This window comes from Gopherus flavomarginatus, chromosome 16 (genome assembly GCF_025201925.1).
Source record: "Gopherus flavomarginatus isolate rGopFla2 chromosome 16, rGopFla2.mat.asm, whole genome shotgun sequence".
NCBI classification, from domain to species: Eukaryota; Metazoa; Chordata; order Testudines; family Testudinidae; genus Gopherus; species Gopherus flavomarginatus.
In genome coordinates, this window is record NC_066632.1 from 25,380,279 (window position 1) to 25,404,696 (window position 24,418).

The 24,418-nt window shown below is 44.8% G+C and overlaps 1 protein-coding gene across 1 annotated transcript; it reads left to right on the forward strand.

The window, feature by feature from the left end:
• The first annotated feature begins 5,432 nt into the window (after window positions 1-5,432).
• PTGES3 (prostaglandin E synthase 3) lies at window positions 5,433-17,989 on the forward strand. The gene is made up of 8 exons (XM_050925692.1): window positions 5,433-5,746; window positions 13,429-13,542; window positions 13,710-13,779; window positions 14,500-14,598; window positions 14,924-15,013; window positions 15,900-15,962; window positions 16,425-16,449; window positions 17,047-17,989. The coding sequence occupies exons 1-8, from the start codon at window positions 5,448-5,450 to the stop codon at window positions 17,064-17,066; spliced, it is 780 nt and encodes a 259-aa protein (XP_050781649.1). The 5' UTR covers window positions 5,433-5,447; the 3' UTR covers window positions 17,067-17,989.
• Window positions 17,990-24,418: the final 6,429 nt, after the last annotated feature.

The window sequence follows — 24,418 nt, forward strand, 5'->3', positions numbered from 1 at the left end:
CAGGGAAGAGCAAAAAAAATGATTTAAGGGTCTAGAAAACATGACCTATGAGGGAAGATTGAAAAAGTTGGGTTTGTTTAGTCTGGAAGAGAAGACTGAGAAGGGACATAACAGTTTTCAAGTACATAAAAGGTTGTTACAAGGAGGAGGGAGAAGAATTGTTGTTCTTAACCTCTGAGGCTAGGACAAGAAGCAATGGGCTTAAATTTCAGCAGGGGAGGTTTTGACTGGACATTAGGAAAAACTTTCTAACGGTGGTTAAGTACTGGAATAAATTGCCTAGGTAGGTTGTGGAATCTCCGTCACTGGAGATTTTTAAGAGCAGGTTGGACAAACACTGGTCAGGAATGGTCTAGATAATACTTAGTCCTGCCATGAGTGCAGAGGACTGGACTGGATGACTTCTCGAGCTCCCTTACAGTCCTATGATTCTACGAACATAATCATGAGATTGGCCTAAAATTCGTGACCGCTTTATAAAAAGGAAAGTCACGTTTTTTTGATCTGCTGTCTGGTTTCTGAGGCTTTAGGTTACACTCGCTTAATGTGTCTAAGTTTTTCTCTGCTACCATGAAAGAATCATCCCTGGCTCTCTAGTGATTTTCATTTACAGAGGAGGTATCATTACCCCCATTTTATAGGTGAGCAAACTGAGGCACAGAGAGGAAAGTGCCTTGCCCAAGGTTACCCAACAGGCCAGTCACAGAGCCAGGTCTCCTGAGGCCCAGTCCAGTGACCTCTCTTGAGCTACAGCGTATATTTGTTGTGTGGTGCTAGGAACTGACAAAAACAAGAAAAAGACAGTCCTTGAGATCTCTTGATTTCAGCACTTGGAGCTTTTGGAAATACCCCCAAAATAACAAGAGTTGGCAACTCTGCTCAGCTGCTGGATCTTCAGCTGCTTCCTTGGATCGGTGGCGTTGGGAAGTTTTTCTTGGCGTTCATCCCTTATTTACACCCTGTTGTGTAACTCTTGAGGGTGGAGTCGCTGTCCGTACTTGCTGTTGGGGTGTTAACATTTATATTGCAGTGGCACCTGCCAGCCTCAGTCAGGCCAGGGCCTTGTGCTAGGTATGTACAAAGTAAATGACAATACCCAGCATTTTAAAATGCTGCTTTACTAGAACTTCAATGGCATTGTCCTGTACCACCACGTGATGAGATTTCTCTTTGATCGCTTCTCTCTCGTTCCCCAGCCTACAAATAAACCTGTCCTTGTCCAGAAAGTTGAGTGCAGTGCAGAGGGAGGTTTTCAAAAGACCAGCAGTCGGTGGGAGGGAGCTAACCCCCAATGAAATCCTAAGTGTCTTGAAAGGAAAAGGCAGGAGCAGTGGAAATGGGAATCTTGTCACTGCTTGGTAACGCTTTTCTCCCTGTGCATAAAAACTGGGCCGTGGAACAACTCATTACAACTGATGAGCTGCACTGCGGAGGATACAGTCAGTAAGGACCCCCAAATGACATCAGGGAGAGCTGCTAGCTGCAAGCCCCTCATGCTGTGCACAAGCACTATTGATACTGCTAAGTATCAGAGGGTAGCCATGTTAGTCTGGATCTGTAAAAGCAGCAAAGAATCCTGTGGCACCTTATAGACTAACAGACGTTTTGGAGCATGAGCTTTCGTGGGTGAATACCCACTTCCTCAGATTGATACTGCTGTTAGTCACAGCCTGTCCGTGTAAAACCAAGCAGGCAGCGTTCTCAATCTCCCGTGGGAAGCCTTTGGAGGATGCAGGAAGATGGAGCAGAGAAGGACGGATGCTGTAGCCAAATTTGGGAAAAATGCTGGAGCGTGAGGTTCAGGGAGCCGGACTTGATCATTTTAATTAAGACCGGTTTCAGAGTAGCAGCCGTGTTAGTCTGTATCCACAAAAAGAACAGGAGTACTGGTGGCACCTTAGAGACTAACACATTCATTTCAGCATAAGCTTTTGTGGGCTACAGCTCACTTCTTCAGATGCATAGAATGGAACACACAGACAGGAGATATTTATACATATATTTAATTAAGACTAGCGCTCAAAGAGAAGTGATAGGATTTGAAAGTAGCCTAGGACTCCAGCAGGCTGCATTCAGAGGCTGGTAGGTGAGAATAGGAGTAAAATCTGACAGGATCTCTTCCAGAGTCCCATTTGGTGTGGGGTAGAGCTGATTTTCATGAGCTATTCTAATCTGTCAGATGTTGCTTTGAGCCTGCAGGTGCATCGATAGGGCTTAATTATTGATTTGACTGGTTGTCTGATAGAATGGCAGCATATTAGCTAGACAATTGCTTCACTGCCTGGATGTTGCCCTGTTTTGAAAATGCAGCTTTATCCAATGGAAAGGCTAATGAACTCAGCATCTCTCACTGTTTTGGAATAAGAGAATGTCTCTCTTTGTTGTTGATGGGGATGTTAAGGCTTTCTAAAGAATCTCCCCTGCTGCAATGTGGATGCCTGCTTGCTATCTCCCAGGCAACTCAGGTGAGCTTATAATTAGGCATGATGGATTTTTTTTTTCATGATTTTGATGGATATCCATCTTCATAAACATTTTAAAATGTTTGATCTATTTAAATTTTCACAATTGTGGGAATCTATAGTGGGTGGCGGGCAGGATTTAATTGTAATGAAAGTTCTCAAGCAGCATTTTTCTCTGCCTATCTTTAACGTTTCAGTTTAGTATGATATTTTTTCGTAGGGTTGTGTGTGTCTGGTGAAATAGATGTTTACAGACATTTACCGATAAAACTCAAACCCTTCTGAGCCTATTTTATAATGCTCCAAAAAGACAGGCTGTGGAGGAGGAGCCCTCATAAATACAGAGCAAAACATGCATGGCTATTTCCCTCATGCACGGAGGCGGTACTCCTTACTTTATAATGAGGTTTTTGCTTTTAACATGAATCATTCTCTAACCCTCTGGCAATACAGGGTCTTTCTCTTTATTTTTGGCAAGAGCGTGTATCCAACACAACCACCGCTCTCTGCAGAGCTGTCAAGGCCTTCCCGGGCTGCCCTCTCAGCACCGAAGAGGCTCCGTGCCAGCGGCCTCTGAGGGTATGTCTACGCTACAGGATTATTCCGATTTTACAGAAATCGTTTTTTTAAAACATTGTATGAAGTCGAGTGCACGCGGCTAGTGTCGATTTCCGGAGCGTTGGACTGTGAGTAGCTATCCCATAGTTCCTGCAGTCTTCTCCGCCCATTGGAACTCTGGGTTGAGATCCCAATGCATGATGGGGCAAAAACAGTGTTGCAGGTGATTCTGGGTAAATGTCGTCACTCAATCCTTCCTCCGTGAAAGCAATGGCAGACAATCATTTTGCACCCTTTTTCCCTGGATTGCCCTGGCTGGTTGCCATAGCATGGCAACCATGGAGCCCTTTTAGCCTTTTATCACTGTCACCATATGTGTACTGGATGCTTCTGGCAGACGTGGTACTGCAGTGCTACACAGAAGCATTCATTCACCTTTGCAAGGTAGCAGAGACGGTTACCAGCCCTATATCACCATCTGCAATTGGAAATTGGCGATGACGGTTATCAATCCTTTTGTACCGTCTGCTGCTGTCATGGGTGCTCCTGGCTGGCCTTGCTGAGGTTGGCCGGGGGCTCATGGACAAAACTAGGAATGACTCCCCAGGTCATTCCCTTTATGTTTTGTCTAAAAATAGTCAGTCCTGGTTAGAATATGGTGAAAGTGTACTAGAGAACCAGAGAGCACAGCCGCTGCGGGTCAGAGCCCCAGATATCCCGCAGGAATGATGCGCTGCATGCCATTCTAGGGGGTGCCCCTGCAACAACCCCACCCCTTGTTTCCTTCCTCCCACACCCCTCCTGGGCTACCATGGCAGTTATCCCCCCGTTTGTGTGATGAAGTAATAAAGAATGCAGGAATAAGAAACACTGACGTTTTAGTGAGATAAAATGAGGGGGAGGCAGCCTCCCGCTGCTATGATAGTCCAGGCAGTACAGAATCTTCATTAGACATGAAGGTGGGGGGGCTGATGGAGCTCACCGAGGCCAGCCAGGAGCACTCATGGGCTGATGAGGACGATTTCCAAGCCTTTTGTACCGTCTACCATCAGGAAAGGAAGAGGAGGGGATGGTGCTGTTCAGCACCGCATCTACCAGCAGCATGCAGTAGACATACGGTGACATTGAAAAAAGGGGAGCGATGATTTTTTTTTCCCTTTTCTTTCACGGGGGGGGGAAGGGTGTGGGGTAAATTGACAACATATACCCTGAACCACCCGGGACAATGTTTTTGATCTTTCAGGCATTGGGAGCTCAGCCAAGAATGCAAATACTTTTTGGAGACTGCGGGGACTGTGGGATAGCTGGAGTCCTCAGTCCCCCCTCCCTCCCTCCATGAGTGTCCATTTGATTCTTTGGCTTTCCATTACGCTTGTCACGCAGCACTGTGCTGAGTCCCTGCTGTGGCCTCTGTCTATCATAGCCTAGAGATTTTTTCAAATGCTTTGGCATTTCGTCTTCTGTAAGGGAGCTGTGATAGAACAGATTTGTCTCCCCATAAAGCGATCAGATCCAGTATCTCCCATACGGTCCATGCTGGAGCTCTTTTTGGATTTGGGACTGCATCGCCACCCATGCTGATCAGAGCTCCACGCTGGGCAAACAGGAAATGAAATTCAAAAGTTCGCGGGGCTTTTCCTGTCTACCTGGCCAGTACATCCGAGTTCAGATTGCTTTCCAGAGCGGTCACAATGGTGCACTGTGGAATACCGCCCGGAGGCCAATACCATCGAATTGCGGCCACACTAACCCTAATCTGACATGGCAATACCCATTTTAGCGCTACTCCCCTCGTCGGGGAGGAGTACAGAAATCGGTTTTAAGAGCCCTTTATAGCGATATAAAGGGCTTCGTTGTGTGGACGGGTGCAGGGTTAATTTGGTTTAACGCTGCTAAATTCGGTTTAAACGCGTAGCGTAGGCCAGCCCTGAGGCGCTGCACGGGCTGGGGAATAGGTTTGGGGGGCCGAGGAGTGGGCAGGTCCCTGCTCTTTGCCTGTGGATCTCCAAGCACTTTAAAGGGAAGAGGGGCGTGTCCCTCCCCCTGGCCCTAGAGGAGCACTGCAGCCAGCAGCTGGTGGAGAGATGGGGGGGCCAAGGGGGTTCCAGCTCCTGTGGCCCCAGTGCCCAACCTTCCCCTGCTAGAGACACGCCCTTTCCTAGGGGCACCAGCAGGGCCCAAGAAAACTACATGACCCAGCATCCTCCACTCGTTTCCATGGCAACCCTGGGCTGGGGAGCTGGGCAACAGCGGGAGGCATGGGCGCATGCGCCGCGCGTGGGACGGGGGCAAATTAGGAGACTCGAGAGGGAGCCTGCGCGCTGAGAAGATGGGAGAAGCGCGTGCGCATTCCGGACGAGCCAGCCCTGGGCGCGCGCTCGCGCGGGCGCGCGCGAAAGGCCGAAAGCCGCGAGGCGGTTGGGGCGCATGCGCTCTGCGTCCGGTAGGGCCCGCCTGGGCGCAAAGCGCGCTGAGGGAGCGGGCGTGCGCATGCGCATGCGCCGCGGGGAGTGCGGCGAGAGGCGGGAGCGCGGGGTATTTTGCTGCGTCACCAGCGCCTGGAACAGCCGCCGTTGCCCGAGCGCGCGGTGCATTGTGGGTGCTAGGCCGAGCCCCGAGGAGCCGCCGCCGCCTCACGCTGGTCGGACCCGGTCCCTCCCGCCGCTCCCGAGAGCCCCGAGCCGGGACCCGCCTGACCCGGAGCCGCCCCTGCCGCCGTTCGCCATGTGAGGGGGCGCGGATGAGGGCCGGGGGGGGCGGCCTGTGGAGCGGGGGGGGGAGCTACTCCCTTCCCGGCAAGGCCGCGGCGCTTGGGGGGGCGCTTTGGGGAGGCGGGCGCAGGGCTTCCGGGGGGGCACGTGGGCCGGGGGGGCGCAGGGTGACTTTGGGGGGGCACGTGGGCCGGGGGGGAGGAGGGTGCAGGATTTTCGGGGGGGCTTGTGGGCTGAGTGGAGAGGAGGGTGCAGGGATTTTGGGGGGCACGTGGGCCGGGGGGAGGAGGGCCCAGCGCTTGGGGGGGGCACGTGGGCCGGGGCAGAGAGCATTTTGGCGGGGGGGGAGGGTGCAGGGATTTTGGGGGGCACGTGGGCCGGGGGGAGGAGGGCACAGCGCTTGGGGGGGGCACGTGGGCCGGGGCAGAGAGCATTTTGGCAGGGGGGGAGGAAGGTGCAGGGATTTGGGGGGGCATGTGGGTTGGCGGGAGGAGGACTCAGGGCTTTTGGAGGGTTCGGTGGGGGTGCAGGGCTGAGCAGCTCAGCTCTTTAGATGGGGTCACCTGTCTGGGCTGGAAGAGGGTAATTGGGGAAGGGGAGGAGGAGAGGGACGCAGGCACACTGGGTCCCTGCAGCGCACGGGGTGAGTAATGGAGCCAGAGGGGCTGGATGTAACCATAGCCTTTGTTTTTATTAAGGTGAGGTGTTGTCAGGGTTCCCAGGTTTCCTGTCTCTCCTAGGAGCACCTGAGGTTGTCACTCAATATGTAACACACACACACCCCCCCCCCGCTTTAAGAATTCAGGGAACAATCAGCCTCTGTGCTATCTAACAGCTTCCCCGTTTGAGGAATTGGCCATTTACCTTGTTTTTTTTTTTCTGGAACATCATGATTTGTTAAAATGATTTTGTAAAATCCTAAGATTACACAAAAAAAAGTGGATGGTTTGTAGGGATAGCCAGTGCTTCCTATATTCTGGAGCAGCAGCCCTCACTAATGTCCAAAACTAAGTATAAATGGGACACATAACAGCAGTTTCATTCCATTCTCTTCCTTATGAATTAAGAGAAACAAATGCAAGCCACTATATTAATGGTGTTGGCTGTTTAAGTTCTTTAGTGTGTTAATCTTCTTATAAACCCACACTTCTCAACCAGCAAAATGTGACAGAAACTGAAACAAGAAACTTACTCTGCAGACCATGAACTAGTAATGGCATGGGGGATTGGGAGATAGGACTCTGAATTCTCTTTGCAGCTTGATTTCTGGCCTGCTTTGTGACCTTGTTCAAGCTACTTCACTTATGTGGCCATATTTCTCCTTCTGTCTGTAAAATGGAGACTTGAGAGGGTGTTGAGCCCAAACATTTGTAAAGTGGTATGGGCATTTATATTCCAAAGCAATGTAAAATGTTAGGTGTGTGCATATCCTAAAATAACTGAGATTCCCAACTACCATGTTACTCAAAAACTTCCTGAGTTGACTTCTGGTTGTGGCAATTGCAGCATAGAATTGCTTAGTTTTGCGGGTCTACATCATGGTACCAGACCAGGTGATGAATCTCTAGAACACAAATACAGGAATCCTCATAACTATTTTAATATATTTTAAATATGCTTATTGCCTTGTTTCTGGGTACACATGTAAAATAACTTGTAATAAAAGCTAGTTTCGTTACCTAAAACTAAATCCCACACTCACCAATGGACCAAAATACTCTTCGCTACTATCAGACCCTCAGGTAAATTCTTTGCTCACCAGACAAATTTTGCAGCATGTCAATAAAGTGTACCAACTCAGGCCTTGTTGGGGGAGAGTTACATGGTAGAGATCCCTTTGCTGAAACCTAGATCTCCCATGACATTCAATACTAGGGAAAGAACAAGATAGCCTGACGGTTGATTTGAATTGTGGTGATATATGGGAAAAGATTGTGTCTTGGTCGCTAGGACCCCCATTTATTTTAACACTTCCAAATCACTAGCAACCCCTTGAACTGCAAGTGCTGCTTTGAAGCACTGATATAATATACTCAATACAATTAACTTTGCGAAGCTGAGGAGTCACTGTGTTCTGCACCAGCTGTAGCTTCCAGGTGGTTTCCTGTGTAGTCTGATGTAGAACACACTGCATTAATGCAGTGTGGAAGTGGCAGACAAGTATGGCTAATTTGGCAGGATTCCCATCAGATGGAAACTAGTGAAGAAGTCACTGTAAAGTAGGAATTAAGATGCAAGATGAGACATAGCACAGTGTGATGTGCTAGTCGCTTAGGTTAAACACATCAATTTACCATACTGCTGAGGTGGTCTTTCATTATTTGAGAACAATGGCAACCAGAAGTGACTGCCTCTAATCTAATGCACTGTGGTCATAATTCTTAAGTAAATGAAACTTGTTTCCTTATGTGTGTGTTTCATCTGGTGGCAAAGAGCACCGGAATGTGAAATACAGGTAACTCCTATGGAGAAGAATGCTTATTGTAAGGAGCCAGCAAACACTTAACTCTGTTAAAGATACTGCTTACTTTCTGGGTACGTGACAGTCATGTGTCATGGTATAAATTGTTTAAAATATTGGACAAACCTAATTGTGCATTTAGGACTTAACGAGAAGTTGATGTGATAGAACTCTGCCTCATTCCTTGTAGCTCAAGTGACTACTTGACCAACAAGAAGCAATATTAAATGAACTTTTTCAGCCCTCATGGATGAAAGGTTGTTCTTGTGAGATGGACTTGGTTACATTGAGGGAAGAGAGGAAAATGGTAGGCTTTCATGATAATGCATGCAACTGGTGCCCTGGAAAATCCTGACCATATTTCTCCACTACTAGTCAGACAATGTGTCATGATTAGTGCTGCATAATGGTTAAATGCGGTGGAGTGATCTTACTGCACAAGTGCTCCATAAAGAATTTAGTCAACATGCAGACTTTATCGACGCTGTTGGTTCTCTTTTCTTCCAGGAATCTTAAAATAGAGACACAGTACTGCTTCATCTGAAATTCCTGCTAGTAGTGCTGGTGCATCTTGCATTACTGTTTGCGTTATGAAATTCTGATTCCTGGCATATCATGTAGGGGTCTAAATTAAGGTTCCCATCAAACTTAGCCATCCAGATCAAGTTTTCAAAAATTAGGCTATCTGCTGGTCAGACTTCTAGAGCAGTTTAACCTGATTGCAGCAAGCCTTTTGGGGGGGAAGAAGAGAGTATGTAAATCTAAAATGAGATACCTAGTATATTTCCTCTTGCTACTATCACCTCCTTTTCACATGGCTTAAATAATTGGGAAGGGAACCCCCATTTACTTCTAGGGTAATCTTTTAAACAGACTTAGGAAATACTGTATAGTGGTGCAGTACCTTATTCCTGTAAGACCTAGTTAATCTTGGCAAAGATGCTGAGGGCATGGCTTGTGTTTTTTGGATGTGTAGCTTGTTACATATGTATACAACTCTTAGGAGGCTGCTGGCACTGAAACTGCTTGCTGAATGTTAGTAGTGTTCAGCAAAACTCTTGCATTAGAAGAGAGATCACTGTCCCTTCTCTTGATGATGTAACAATAATGGGTGATAACTGATGTTTCGAGTTCCATGGAGTTGGATTTTCATATTCTCACCCAGCAGTATGGGAGATGACTAGCATACATAGCATCCCAAGGCAGCAAGTCTGATGCCTGGGCTAGGCAAATAAAAGCGGAGCACACTTACCCTTGTCCTTTTTTCACTACATGCCTTTAAGTCTTTGCAGAGTGAGACTTTTGTCAAATAAGGAATTAAAAATATTGAACTGGGGGAATAACCACTCTTCTTACTAAAGTTAGCCGGCGTGGGTCCTCGCAAATATGAAAGGAAACTTCTTGCCTTATGTACTATTTCTCAGATGTCACTAGAAGGAAGTTAGTCTTTCACCCAGTGGCTTGGAGTGGTTTACTTGAATTCAAACAAGCCATCCAGGAATGGATTCTTTTTGCACATTTGAAGACCACTGTTTGTGGTTGAGGGAACCTTTTAATTCCTACCTCGGCATTATTGGGTTATGTTCAATCCCAGAAAGATAGAACTAGACCTTAATGGAAACACTTTTTTCCTTTGGAGCATATGGAAACATAATTGTGAACCCAGTCGCCTTTGCTATCAAATCAGTCTTCGTAGAGCTGGTGCAAGAATTGCCAATAAAGTGGGTCTCTTCTGTGGTAGCAACTATTTTTGGGATAGTATTCTGAGAATTTCAGAGTTCGCATTTTCCCCTATTGAGTTCCCCATCACCACGAGCATATGCCTATTGCTTTAAAATCAGTGTGATTATGAATCAGATTTTATGCATTTTAATAAGTGAGACATGATAAAGGTTTTGATTAAAACCATGTCCACTAAAATAAGTCCACTCACTTAGCACAATGATTTTATGTTGCTACTGGAATACTCTCAAAACGGAACTTTACTGTGTTTTCAGATTTAACCTCTGAAGACAGACATCACAAACTAAAAGTTCAACAAAAATAAAATAAATGGTTTCCCTTTTACAAACATCATTTCTTTCCTTCAAGCTTCTTATCCTTGGTTTCCAGGATAATCAGAGTAGCACTTGAATAGTTTTAGGTAGACTCCACTGCAGTAACTGGACAGAAGCATACTAGAGCTATATGTGCAGAACAGCTCTTTACTCTTTCTGGCAAGAGTGAAATTAAACACTGAAACACTGCCTTTAGTGTGCTGGGAAAACCATCTGACCCTAACCCTGAAAATTCTGTTCATAAAAAACTTACAGAACCTACTGAACCTTGCATTATAAGATGGATGGAGAAAATCGCTTGTTAAATGTGTAATGGTGCGTGTAAATGTGCTTGGCTATTGGTTTTGTGTCAAATATTGCAGAATACTTCATGCTTGACTCAGTCAATTGAGAGTTTGAGTCATTTCTCAGAAGCTTTACCTTTCAGAAGTGTAGCAGTGGGCTGTTGAAATAGTCAGAGTACTTGTCTTTGTTTTAAGATTCCCTTTTTGGCATGTTATTGCAGTGCTTTAACATGGAGAGCTGGACTGCAAAGCATCTTATCAATCCCTCCATGTAATGGCAGGAAAAAGCTAGTGTCCCACACATTCATAGCTCTTCACATATTGTACATACAAAGTGCAAATACCCGTTCTTTCAGATGCAGCTGAATGCTCTAGACTTGTGTAGTATTAATAATTTTTAGCCAGTATATTGAGGTAGTCAGAATTTTATGTTAAAGAATAAAATCTTGAGACCACTTAATGTTTGACATTGGAACAATGTACTGAACTCATGAGCAGGGCTGTATTTGCGTTCCATCATTGTGGTTCTCTGTATCTGAGATCTGCCCTTAACATTATAAATGGGTTACTACTGTCCTACCTCCCAGGTCTCTGGAGGAAGGTATCCCAAAATCCATTGCACCTTGTGTTTGTGGCAACAGTAGCTTATGCAAAGTAGGGTGACTCGCCTTACCTCCAGAATGCAGAAATTCAGTTATCAGGCCTGGCTTGCGTGTCAGCTGTACTGATCCGTCAGCAGTTTTGCTGGGGAGAATGCAACTAGGCATACTGAACCATGTTAGCTGTACCTGTTACATGAGTATGCCGACACTTAACACTGTCCTACTTCTGGTAGAAATGGGACTTTTACTTGTGCACGCTTGTAGTGTTAGCAAGATGTGGGGAAGACAAGGGATTTCCACTCTAGTTCTGTGATACTGACACATGTGGAAGGTGCATGCTTGTGCAGTTATCTTTTTAGTGACTCACTAGGTCGCAAGTGGTTGTCTGTCCCATTCTCTCTCTCCTTCCCCACACCCCTCCTTCAGTTAGTGTGGTTCTATTTGGCAGTGTAACCAGGACTTAGGCATGGCTAACACTTGGCTAAGGCCTTGGATTCAGATGGGAACAACCACATCGTGCTGCAAAAGACCCTGTCTGTCTTGTAACATCATTGAACTTGCAGTGCGGGTGGAACCAACAAGTGCCATTAAATCATACTCACTCAATTCTTTTAAAGGTACTGAGATCAAATCTACCCACTTCCTGCTTAATATAAAACCAACTAGTGATAACTTCAGTATAAGGCAATTTTCAAGTCTTGTTTGTTCCCCCAACACTAGACACATACAAGGAATCAGTTTGGAGCTGATGTTACAAATCTATAGGATAGGCAACTGAACTTTTAGGGGCTTAAAAACCTTGACAGCAAAGCTAATAAATTGATTTGTATAAAGTCTGTCACCCTGAAAGAATGCTGTGTTTTACAAGCTTCGCTTCCTGGGCACCTGAATACAGCCGCCTATGGGATGCAGTGGGGTTTCCATTCTGCACCAAAAGCACTGATTACTCTAGAGCAGGGGAAAGCTACTGAGAGAAATAAGGAGGAAGAATCTAATTACCCAGGTCAGAATTTGTCCAGGACACTGATACCGCTGTTTGTACCACTAGTGATACAAGATCTTGATGGACCTTTATGTGATCAGGGCTTCAACTTTACAAAAAGCAGTAGATCTCTTTTGTACTGTCCTGGGGCATTGGTTTACCACCTCCTGAGTTGTCAAGCGCATATCCTGTTGCACCTGTGTTCTGTGGAGCCTCTATAGAGAGCTGAGCAAGTCTGTATCCTACTTAGGCTGAGATCTGACATGGTCAGCTCAAAATGATACAATTCCTAGAGACTTTTCATGGATGCCCCCATTGTATTTTACTTAGTTTAACTTTTGGTAATTACATGGCTCCTGCCCACTCTCCACTTTTAGCATACAGTAGTTTGGAGCTAAGGGATAGCTTTTATAGGGACGGTTTTATAAATAAAGTGAAGTGTATGTCTAACTCCTAATAAATCTCTGCACCTTTAAATAGCAGTGAGATTTTTTTCTGTTTCCTCATTGCTAAGTCTGAAAGACTGCTCTCCTTTAAACTGTCTGTCGAGATCCTGTTTACAAACCTGCTCACTTGCTGGCAATTTCTAATGGCATTCACATGCAAATGTAACTGGGCTTACTCTTTCTTACCTGTTCATCTTCATGAATTTGAGTTTTCTGATTACTGTTCTATTTCATACAGTTTTTAACTAGAGAACTTGCTTCAAAACTGATATATATATATATATATATATATATATATATTCATATTCATATTCAGTCTGGCTAAATAGGAACCACTGGCATTAACAAGAACTCAAAGGTACTGGAGTAGCGTATCAGCCAAGAGGGCTCTGATTGCCTTAAGTGTATGATCTCTCCATTCCATTTCATTATCTGTGATAACCTTTAAGCATTCAAGGAGTGTTACCACTTTGCAATGCTTTTGGGGATTATACACTGAGTAATTTTCTATTCTCTCTTCAGCCTCTATCTACTCTTCAACCTAAGCCCCATTTGGGCTGCTACTTGTATTGTACTAAGCTGCTTATTGCAGTTCATCTCATAACTGCAAAGACAACTTTCCCTTGCTGATGAAAGTTGCCTTTATTGCAGTGAAAACTAGACAGATACTATTAAAGCTGTTTGGAAGGGGGAGTTGTGCATACAATGGCAATGTCCACCCTTGAATCTACTAGCAGACTAGGACAGCCGAGCTGTAGTACTCTTTATCTTAAAATTAAGAAATAATCCTTTTTAACATTGAGACTTAATTAAATGGCACAAGTTTTCAGTTTTGATCTAATTCTCTTAAATGGTCTGTTTCTAGGCAGCCTGCTTCTGCAAAGTGGTATGACCGAAGGGACTACGTCTTCATTGAATTTTGCGTTGAAGACAGTAAAGATGTTAATGTAAATTTTGAAAAATCCAAACTTACATTCAGGTAAATAACTAAGATCATTGTCAAGTGGAAGAGAAATTTCAGTATCTAAATGCTGACCTGACCCTTTTTCTAACTAAATAGCATGTACCTTTATTTTATTGCAACTATCTTTGCTTTGAAACTTTTCAGTCCAGCTACATAACTAGCTTAATTCTTTTCTCTTACAGTTGTCTTGGTGGAAGTGATAACTTTAAGCATTTAAATGAAATCGATCTTTTTAATTATATTGATCCAAATGTAAGTATTTTCTGAACTTTTATCCTCTCTACCTACAAGAAAAAGGGACCCTAAACATGTGAGGTACTTGGATACTATGGGTAATGAGCCCCGTTAGTAACTTAATGTACTTATGAAATTTGTCTGAGAAAGGGATCTCTGGTCCTTCCTCTCTGCTACCTGAAGAGTGGCATGTCAAAATCTGCTCCTGAGTACTTACTGATTGCACTTCTGTGTGCTTCTCACCACTGTTCTTGCACGTCTTATTTTTAGCACTCCTCGCTTTATCCTTGTCTGTCTTTCTCAATGGACCAAACACACACACAGTCAGCATCATTGCGCCTGTTAGAGCAGGTATTTTTACTAGCTTGTAAAATGGTGTTGTGCAGGAGTGTAGGGTTTCAGTTTTGGATGGATAATGACTTTTTGCAGTCCCTTCCCCAGTTTGAATGCTGTGGCTAGTCCAAAATTTGGGGGGGATTATTTTGGTACATACTAGATCACAGTGCAGTGTTCCATAGACACTCCTGTAGACATTGGTGATCTATTCAAGTATTCTTTGTAAAGAGTATTCATGCCACATGACAGGAGGCAGCTACTGTATATACTTCATTCTTCCTCTCAAGCATAACTGAGTGGTGACCTCTCAGATGGGTGGGTGAATGCAGGTGTATAAATTTTAATGAAGTTGCTCCTATCTTCTGACACTACCATTTTAATACGACAATTCTTTCATTCCAGGAATCCAAGCATAAAAGAACAGACAGATCTATCTTGTGTTGTTTAAGAAAAGGAGAATCTGGCCAGTCATGGCCAAGGTTAACAAAAGAGAAGGCAAAGGTACTATTCCATTCTGTGGGGTGGGGGTTTGTTTGTGGGTTTTTTCTTCCCCATCATACTCATGGAAGCAGTAATTGCTCCACTCAAATTATGGAAAGTCCATATGTCATGCCAGATGATGAGCAGGTCGAGCATTTACTTTGTGCTTTGTAGTACCTACCAGGTCATTCAGCCCCTCTCCAAACAAAATAGCAACTCTCGCAGAACCGGCCTACATTTTCCCTAATATGAGGGAAAACTTTTCCTGTTTATTTCCTCTACCCCCCAACACAACCCTGGAACAAATTTGTCCCTCAAGGAGATAACTCTTTGTATTGCTATGTAGCTCAACTGGCTCAGTGTGGATTTCAACAACTGGAAAGACTGGGAAGATGATTCAGATGAAGACTTGTCCAATTTTGATCGCTTCTCTGAGGTGAGGGAAGAGGAGAACCCAGAAGCCTGAGTTCCATTTTGAGGTCTTGTTTGCCTAGCTACCCGTTATTGCTTGCAATCAGATCTCTTCAGTTGTCTTACCAGACCAAGTGGCTCCTTGGCCATCAGTACCAATGCAAACTCATTACACATTCAACTCCAGCTGTTGCCAGCGCCAAATGGGTAACTTGGCAGGTTCCAACTAGAGCAAAACAATTTTAGAATTGTAGCAACTTCATACATAATATATATAGTTGATCATAGTCTGTATATAAAAAAAACCCCACTTCATTGGCTGCTGCTTCTGTATGTTGAATCTTTCCTTATGATGATCTCTAATTGCACTTTGAAGAACTGGGCTTAGTGCAAAGGGAGGCCTGCACAGCTCTCCGAAGCAGTAGAGAAAGTGCACATAGGTTGTGCTAGAAGGCATGTCTTCTCCAGAGCAGAGACTGCCAGTTCTGAGCTGTGCAATAGGGTAGGGGGTGCTGTGGACTCTGAGATTACCAGCTTTATTTGTGCTTGTGACCAAACCTATTCCTAACATGGCTCTCCAGAGGTAGAGGGCAGCTGATGCATTAATTTGACTTTCCATCAGATTGAGATGCAGTTAATTTAAAAACAATATTTTGTGTGTTGAGATTTATACTAATCTAGCTACTCTGCATTCTTCTTTGGGCTCCTCCCATGAAATATTCTGAATGAAGATGCAGTAACTACTGCATGTGTTTATAAGGGCTTTTACAGAAAGCACAATGGAGAATGATCAAGTGGAACAGGGTTCTGATAATTGGGACTGGTTTTAGACTTGGAATGCAGGATTCCTTGGGTTTTATAAAGAGAGTGAGGTAAAGTCTCTAATTTAACACTAGTTCCCTTTATAACAGATGATGAACAACATGGGTGGAGATGAAGATGTAGATTTGCCAGAAGTAGATGGAGCAGATGATGTAAGTAGTTTATGGGGATTTCTTAAAGGGTTAAGTTTTCAGCAGATATGTCAAGGCTTGCTCAGGTCAACTTGTATCCCCACTTGAGAATTCTTAGAAGCTTCACTCACTGGAAGCAGGTGTTGTTTCTGGACTCCTGCTCTTCATTTCCTTTCTGCACGAACAGTACATCAGATTTGGAAAAACCTACTTTTGTGTCCTCTGCGGTGACCTCAATGGTAGTGGCTTTACCACTGCAGCCGTTGTGCTCGAGCCAACCTTGCCAAACCTGCAGCTGTGGTTCTCGGTAATTCTGCCTTGAAGCATGTACCAGAGGTAGAGTCCTTCCTGAAGGACGTCAGAGTAAATCTGATCAATAGGGTGTCTTAAACATCCTCACTATGAAGTTTAGTGGTCAGGGCAGAAGGAGCAGCTTCAGGACCTACCTGACTTATTTTCCAACTTTTTTTTTTCTTTCTCCAGGATTCACCGGACAGTGATGATGAAAGTAAGTTAATTTAGCATGCAGATTTGTTTCTGAGCACTAGTCTTCCATAAGCTTTGTTTCACCCGAAGTAGGACAGTCTTGAGGAGAGCTTGCCAGCACTAAGCGTTGTGCTGCTTGTCGCCACAAGTCACTGTGTTCTAGTTAGCCTGCAGTATGTACTCGGTGCAGGTCTAACTCTTTACATCTGTCGTCTAGGCAGTGTGGTCTGATGGACTGTCCAGTGCAGAGTCATAAACTTTCCGAAGAGCTGGAAGTGTCACTTCTGAACTTTGCAGATTGCTTCTGTCCCAACAACAATTGTTGAGGCTGGAGACTAATTTGCATCTCATGCGTGGTGCTATGTACATGCTAATTGACTGAAGTCTTGTATTTCATGCAGCGGTTACCAGGACTTGTTCTCAAGTTCTGCACATATTTGAGAACCTAACTTGTCTTTGCACCAGTGGACAAACTAGCAAAAGCATTCTTAGAAAATTGCACCGCATCCGCCTTAGACTGGTGCAGGGATCGTGTCTGTACAGCCCGTAGTGCAACGGGTTCTAGGTAATCTGTGTTCAAAACAAAACCCAGACACTAACGCACTAACTCTGTCCCCAGAAATGCCAGATCTGGAGTAAGGAGAACTGTCGTCTTCAGGGTTTGGGGAAAGAACTTCATCACAACATTTCATAACCGAAGAATTCCTGAGTTGATCGTGCTAAAGGCAGATACTGCATCCTTTAACCCATGTTCAGTCTGTTTTATATGGTTTCACTGATGGTTGGTGTGTACCATTGTTCAGGGCAGTCTTAAGCCCCATGAGGCAATAATGTTATGCGGGAAAGTTGTTTTTGTTTTTTTTTTCTCCAGACTTCCAAAAAACAATTGAGATGTAGGCAATCGCTGCAAAACAAGTTGCAATAAACAGGGCTTGGAGCCTCCTTGCCTTGTCATAAGACATAATTGCAATGGGAAAATTCTCAATTTACAGGAAGTGGTAAATTAGCATTTTTCCCCTCACAGTGTGGACTGCAGATCATTTAAAATTTCAGATTTTTATACCTGGAACTCAACTGACTGAAACAATGTTTTAATTGGCTTACAAAATGAAACTGGTAACATGCTATACCTCTGCGGTGTCTTCAGGTGTATTCCACTAAAGTTTTAATAAAAAGGAAAAAAAATTGCTTCACTTTGTTGTATTTAATCACTAGTTAGTGTTCCAGATGTATCCTTGCTAAAACTAGTGAACCCCTAACTTAAATGGGTGAGGCCTGTACATTTGGTATTGTTTGACCCTCAAGCTTTTACATCTCTTAGTACAGAGGGGTGAAAGTGGCTGGCTGTACATTGTTGCTTGTCAATCTGTACATTTAGACCAAATTGTATTTGCACTGTTGGTATGGAAACAAGTGACAAAACGTTAATACACTATTGGGTTTTTGTTTCATTTATTTTGACCAGCTTATTACAAGACTGAAAAACCTCAATCTGTGTTAAGAGCAGAGGGGATTTTTTTTTTAAAATGTCTACATTCTTTCTAATAAACTGTTGAAGACTCCATGGCTGTCCTTTTAACTGTCTGGTTGACTGTAACTTCATGTATTCTTACTATTTGCTGGAATGGATTTTTTTTAGTTGGAATACTAGTGGGGGGTTATTTCAACTGTTCGAAGGAGGCAAGTTGTAATGTTCCCAGCAAACCTTCAAAAAAAAAGTGGATCTGTAATTGAAAATTGTAGGTGCACTTTGACAACAGTTTAAAAAAGAAAAGTGTTGTGATTTGATTAAAATAAAACAATGTTTTGTCCTCCTCCTAAATCTTTGAGCTTTTTAGTTCCCTTAAGTGGCTCTTGGGCTTTGTCAGACTGCTGGGTGTATTTGTTCATGATTTCTTTATGTTCTGCCTCTGACTCCCAAGTGGAAAGCTCTCCACAGTTACGGCTGAAGTGTGCTGCTACTGATGCAAAGAGGCTCTGAAGTAGTTGCAGGCTGTAGTACCCACCCTAGCCTTGCTGCCATGCTCATGTGTGTTCCATAACTCTAGCTTGGTGGTCTTTCAGTACATCTCTGGTGTATTTATGAACGGTCGTCAATTAACTCACCTGACACAGGTTGGGTCTCCATGAAGATGGCTCCTTCTGCCGAACAGTCTTGCCATGAGTTGGTCCCTGCATGCAGGAACCAGAGCCTGCAAACATTTAGCCTTTCTCAAGCTCCAGCTATGGGAATTAGGGAACAGTCTGGTATTGCTTAATCTACAAGTCTTTTTGTTAGAATCAAAAAAGCACGTTTGTCTTCTGAGCAGTTTCTCCTTTCCCCAGCAGGAGGCTCCTGCTTTGTACTTTTTCCTCAAAGCAAGATTCCTTCCAGCGGGATCATTATTAAGGGTCGGTCTACACTCTAGCTGGGCCGCTGCAGTTTTAGCGCTTCAGTGAAGACGGTACTACGTTGTCAGGACAGCGTCTCCCATCAGCACGGTTAATCCACCTCCGTTGACATAGGGACGTCTACAGCACAGTTAGGTCAGTCTAATCGCATCACTCCCTGGCTGTGGATTTTTCACAGCCCTGCACAACAGTTATACCCATGTAAGTGCATAATGTCGACATGGCCTAACAATTCAGAGCTAAAGGTGCAGAAGCCCAGAAGCAACTTCAGTACGCGCAGGCGTGTGCTGCTCACCTACTGCAAACTGCAGGGCTGCACCATTAGAATCTGGGGGAGGGCGTTATCGGTAACGGCTCTGCAAATCTCCATGCCTTTAGCAGAGTGAAGGCCATAGAAGGGAGAAGATGGATACAAATTGATCACCTCTGTTGCCTCTTGATCTTCATTTAACCCCCCTTGGTGCTGGCCTTTGCCTTGACGCTACCTGAAGAGAGAGGAGCAGTGGGTTGCCAAAAGACACTGAGGAGTGGGCCAGGCTCACCCTTAGAGGAAAGGAGATTTCCTGGCCGGGTAAGCCTTTAGAAAGGAGGCACTTGTGCCTGTCAGATGTAAGCGGGAACAGCCCTGTGTGCATCGTTCTAGTCTCCTCTGCTTTGTTAATAAGCTTGTGCTGGGTACAAGAGCATTAATAGAACTGTGGAGGTAGGACTGATGCCAGCTGCTGCTACCTGACAATAGGTACAGCAAAGAACATTGCTCAACACTTACGGCTTCACCTGGTACCTTCTGCAGAACAGGAGCCCTCTGGCTTATTCCTGGCCCAACATAAATTGGGCTTCATGCAACTAATACTAAGACCTGACCCTGCTTGTTCAGGTTTTGTCATAGTTCTGTTACTGTCCCTATATGCTGCTGTAGTCTCAAGCAGTGTATCCCCCTGCTCATCAGGGATGTCTACTTAAGCAACTTCCCTTTTAAAGGGGTCCTAAATATTGTTAGTAATAGCTGGCTGTAGTCCAGCTCCTATGTCTCACTTAGGCACCAAATTACCTGCTTCAACAGAGTCACTGCCAGTTGAGGGCAATTGCCTAAACCCCTGCATTAAATAAAAATGCCTGGAAAAGAACTGGGCTATCTAGAGAAAGGGAGCAGATGCAGAGAGGGTGAATGGTCCTTGGGTGCTAGATGGGTGCCTGCCTCGAGCACTGTTGCCAGAGACTGTTTTTCCTGTAGTGGTACCCGCTGGGGTGATCCGAGCACCCTCTGTTGCCACGTGTGCTGATGTAAAAGGAGTGTACGCCCCCCCCCCCCCCCACACACACACAACCCTCTTCAGTTCCTTCTTACTGCCAGTGATGGTTGTCAGCGATTCCAGACTTGAGGGAAGAGCTTGTCACTCTGGGTATATATCCTGTTGTTAGAAGTTAGTTAATTAGTTGTAGTTGGCCTTAAGTAGTTCTTAGTGCTAGGTTTTCATTTTAGGACTTTTGACCAATTTTTCTCTCAGTACTGGAACAATACCTTGTGCTGGGATTTAGGCCCTGCCAGCAGCCCCCTGCCGCCCTAGTTGTGTGGGAGAATCCCACGTTAGTGACAAATGCCACATTTGTTAAGGATTCAAGCCCTGCTCACAGGAGAGCAATGGTGAGCCTCAAGTGCTGCGTATAGAAGCTCCATTTGAGTCATGTCATGGGAAAAGCCGCTCAGATGAATTGAGGAGTTTGTTGTCTCCAGGCAAAGTTAGGTCAATTGTGCGTGTGTTTATGTAAAAGGCAGCACCAGAGTTGTCTGTTCAAATTAATAAATTCTTTCCTAGGATGTGGAGGAGGAAGGCTGAGCAGGCTAAATATACTGCTCTTAACTTCCTGATATTTATATGAGCCTTAAGACAACTGGAGACCCTTGGCCTGCAGGGACCCCATATGATCTCCCCAACCCTGTGAGGACACATCAGGAAAACAAAGGGGACCCCCAGGCTGACCTGGAGAGGATCCATTCACCGATCCAGAGACAACAGAATGAACACTGGCAGTCGAACCGCTCTGTCCAAATGGTGACGCTTCGGGGTAGGCACTGAAGCTAGTCGTGCCAACCTACATCAGTATGTGCTGCCACGTGACCCAGGAGACTGGCAGCTGCATGCTGGGGTGAGGGGGTATGTTTTGAACTGCAGCCCTTGGTCCCCTAACAGCTGGAACCTGGATTACAGTAGAAAGTTTTTTGTGGAGTCTGACTGCCCCGATGAACTCAGCTCTCTCCGTACGGGTTTTAGCATTGGTTTGCCTTGGTTTACGGGGAGTCCTAGCGGGTCAAGCTGTGGCTACACTGAATAATGCTCAAGTATCTGGTTTGTGGTTAGCAAATACTGGGCTGCACCCTTCCTAGAAGCGAGTGCAAAGCAAACCAAGCGGAGTGGTGGTGGTCTATCCTCTGAGGAACTTACGGCTGAGGGAGGGAACGAAAGCACCAAAGTGACAACGGGCAGAGATGATTTTTTCTACTTTCCAAAAGGGTGTCCCAAAAGTCCTCCAAAGGGACTGCGTCCTCTTGGGCCAGGTAAACTCGGAGCGATGTGAGCTGCTGACTGTGGCCGGTAAAGGGGATGACAGGTAGGTATAGGTCATGGATGGTGCGGGGGGATGCCAGGAGAGGTATAACCTGTTTAATGGTAACAGAGTTCATTTTAGATTCTATTAACTGCTGTTTTCAGTCCGTAGGAGCTTGAGTGTGAGTCCACGGGAGTGTGTACTCGCTGCAGTTCTTTCTGTGAGGTGGTAAATATGAAACAGTGGTGATCAGGCTCCAGGCATATGCAAAATCCTTCATAAAGCCCTTCTATTGTCCCCTGCCCCCCACAGCTTGAAAACACCGCATGCCCTACTGTAAACATGAGGGAGAAGACAAAAAGGATACAGCAGTTTGTGTACCTAGGGATACATAAACCACCCCGCTGCCAAGGCTGAGTCACGAGTCTAGAGTGAGACTAAAAGGGGCAAAATAACTTTTAACAAGTTGGTGGGCTGTTACTCGTGCTCATCTGACTAGTTTAAACTGTCAATTGCTAGAGGGGGCCCATGGCCTTGAGGATTCATTCCATTGAGTTCAGTGTGCTCCAACTCCGGCCCTTCCTGCATTGTGCTTATCTCCTATAACAAGACAGCTCAGTACTGGCTCCAGTGTGTGCTGCTCCTTGTTGGTCTCTGCTCAAAGTGTGTGGTGGTGGAGTGAGTGTACCTGGGCCTAGGGGGTGGAACAGGCATCCCTGTTTCAGAAATGCAGGGTGGCTCGAAATGCTGGCTGGCAGTGCTAATTTTAGCTCTGCACTTTAGCAGGATCTATTGATAGCTATGCCAGCCTCGCTCAGAAGAAAGTTCGCTTAATGGACTGTTAGAGGAGGCGTAAGGATTGACCGAGTTACAAAATAACACGTCAACGGAGGACAAAGAGGCACAATGCACAAGCTCCTGTGACAGCAGCCTTACCTTTCGGTCCGTTTATCAAAGTGGCTGCATTTCCCGTTTCAGGGCAGGCTAAACAATAGACAAAGAGAATCAATCTGCAGCCAGAGGAGTTTAATAAATAAATCTTTTAATTACCAACCTTGTAAAACTCCCAGGAAAATTACCAGTCTGGGCACAAGATCTTTGTTCTACTTTAGCACAATGAAGGATAATGAAAAAACTAATATTCGGCTCATCCCTCCAGAATAATCATCTCAGACAAGCAGATTGTTTTTCCAGGCTGCTCTAGTGTTTATTTCATGCACAGGGGTCAGCGTTAAGGATCTCATGAACGTTCTGTTTACTCTAAAGCCCTTGATGTTCATCTAAAATTAGGCTTGGAAGAATTGGATTTTTATCGGTAAATGTTGGTTTCGCTGCATGCCAACAAAGCAGCAAAAGACATTTTTCCCTTGATCATTGAAATTCACAGAGAGGCAATGTAAGGAAAATGCTGCTCTTGAGAACCTCAGCTTTTGATTTAAGGAGACCTGCTTTGTATATTTTGACGTGATGTTGACATGTTCTAATCATAAAGATTGAACTTTTTGATTCTCACCATCTACTATCGTTACATTTAGAATCAATGAAAAGTTTAAAATCCATAATTTTGCACTACTGTAAAAATTAAAAATAACTGAAAAAATGCTTAAATGTCTTGAAATTAATTAATAATATGATATTCTGCACACCCTGATAAAAATTAATATGGATTGGTGCTGGTAAGAATTATGGTCCCCAGTTTGGTAATGAGCTTCTTGTGGGAGCATCTCATAGTTAAAAGGCAGGAGTGGGGACACCTGATTTCTACTGAAATTGATGTACTCTGCCACTTAGCAAAGTGTCTCTCAGCACATCAGTTGCCCCAGCTGTAAAATGGGGAATAATAAACTACCTCCATGCTGGGGATGTGAAGTAAGCTCTTCTAAGGGCTGGTTATTTTAGCTGGCCTTCCTATCATATAAGTGCATTGGGGTTAGTGTGACCAGATGTCCTGATTTTTGAGTCTTTTTCTTATATCAACTCCTATTACTGATCTCATAGAGCTGGAAGGGACCCTGAAAGGTCATTGAGTCTAGCCCCCTGCCTTCACTAGGCAGAACTAAGTACTGATTTTGCTCCAGATCCCTAAGTGGTCCCCTCAAGGATTGAACTCACAACGCTGGGTTTAGCAGGATAATGTGCAAACCATTGAGCTATCCATCTCCCTGTTACCCCCATCCCCATCCCCATCCGATTTTTCACACTTGCTGTCTGGTCACCCTAACTGGTGTGCAGCCATCTGGGGTTTATCTTGATCAAAAGGTGTCACATTGACAGATCACTTCTTGATTTTGCTATAGCATGTGGATACTAATTACTGACTTCAGAAACATCCACCGCCTGCCTTATTCAATGATGTGATGCATCAGTGTTGTTCAAAGGTTTTGGAAAACTTTTTGTGCCTACATGTGTATCCTTTCCCATTTCTGGAGTCTCTTTAGCTAGGTGTAGATAACTCATCTGTGAGTCTTGCTGGTGTGGTAGTGGTAGATTCCTGTGTATGACAGCTCTGAGATTACAGAACCTAAGAGATACCTGTTTTGTTGACCATCCTGCTTAAGACCTTCCTTACTGAAAATTTTGGATGTCTGATTATTAGTATCTCAGAGAATATCTTATATAGCACTTTTCATCACAAGGGGAGTGGAGCCAAAATGTTTTAGAAACCAGTGGGAGAATGGATCGCAGGGATACCTTCACTCCTCCCTCATGCTCTAAAATGCAGCCATCTCTGAGTGGATCACAGCAGCTGTTTATAACAGTTCACATAAGTTTAAGAGAGGAATTGCTGGAGAACAATGTGTCCAAATGAAATTGGAGACAATGTAATTACCGTAGTGAAGGGGTTATCCTCATGGGGGTTGCAAGCAACCACCCTTCTTAGTGGCTAGATGGGAGAAGGGGTACTGAGTCATGGGTGGGCAGAGGCTGAGGATTACTATCCCAGTGAGATTCTAGCCAGGACGCTTGGACTAGCCACCGAGCAAGGGGAGGGCATGGCAGCCCTCTAGCTTTGGGCACTGGCACTGGTAGGCTAGTGAGGCAACTCATAACCC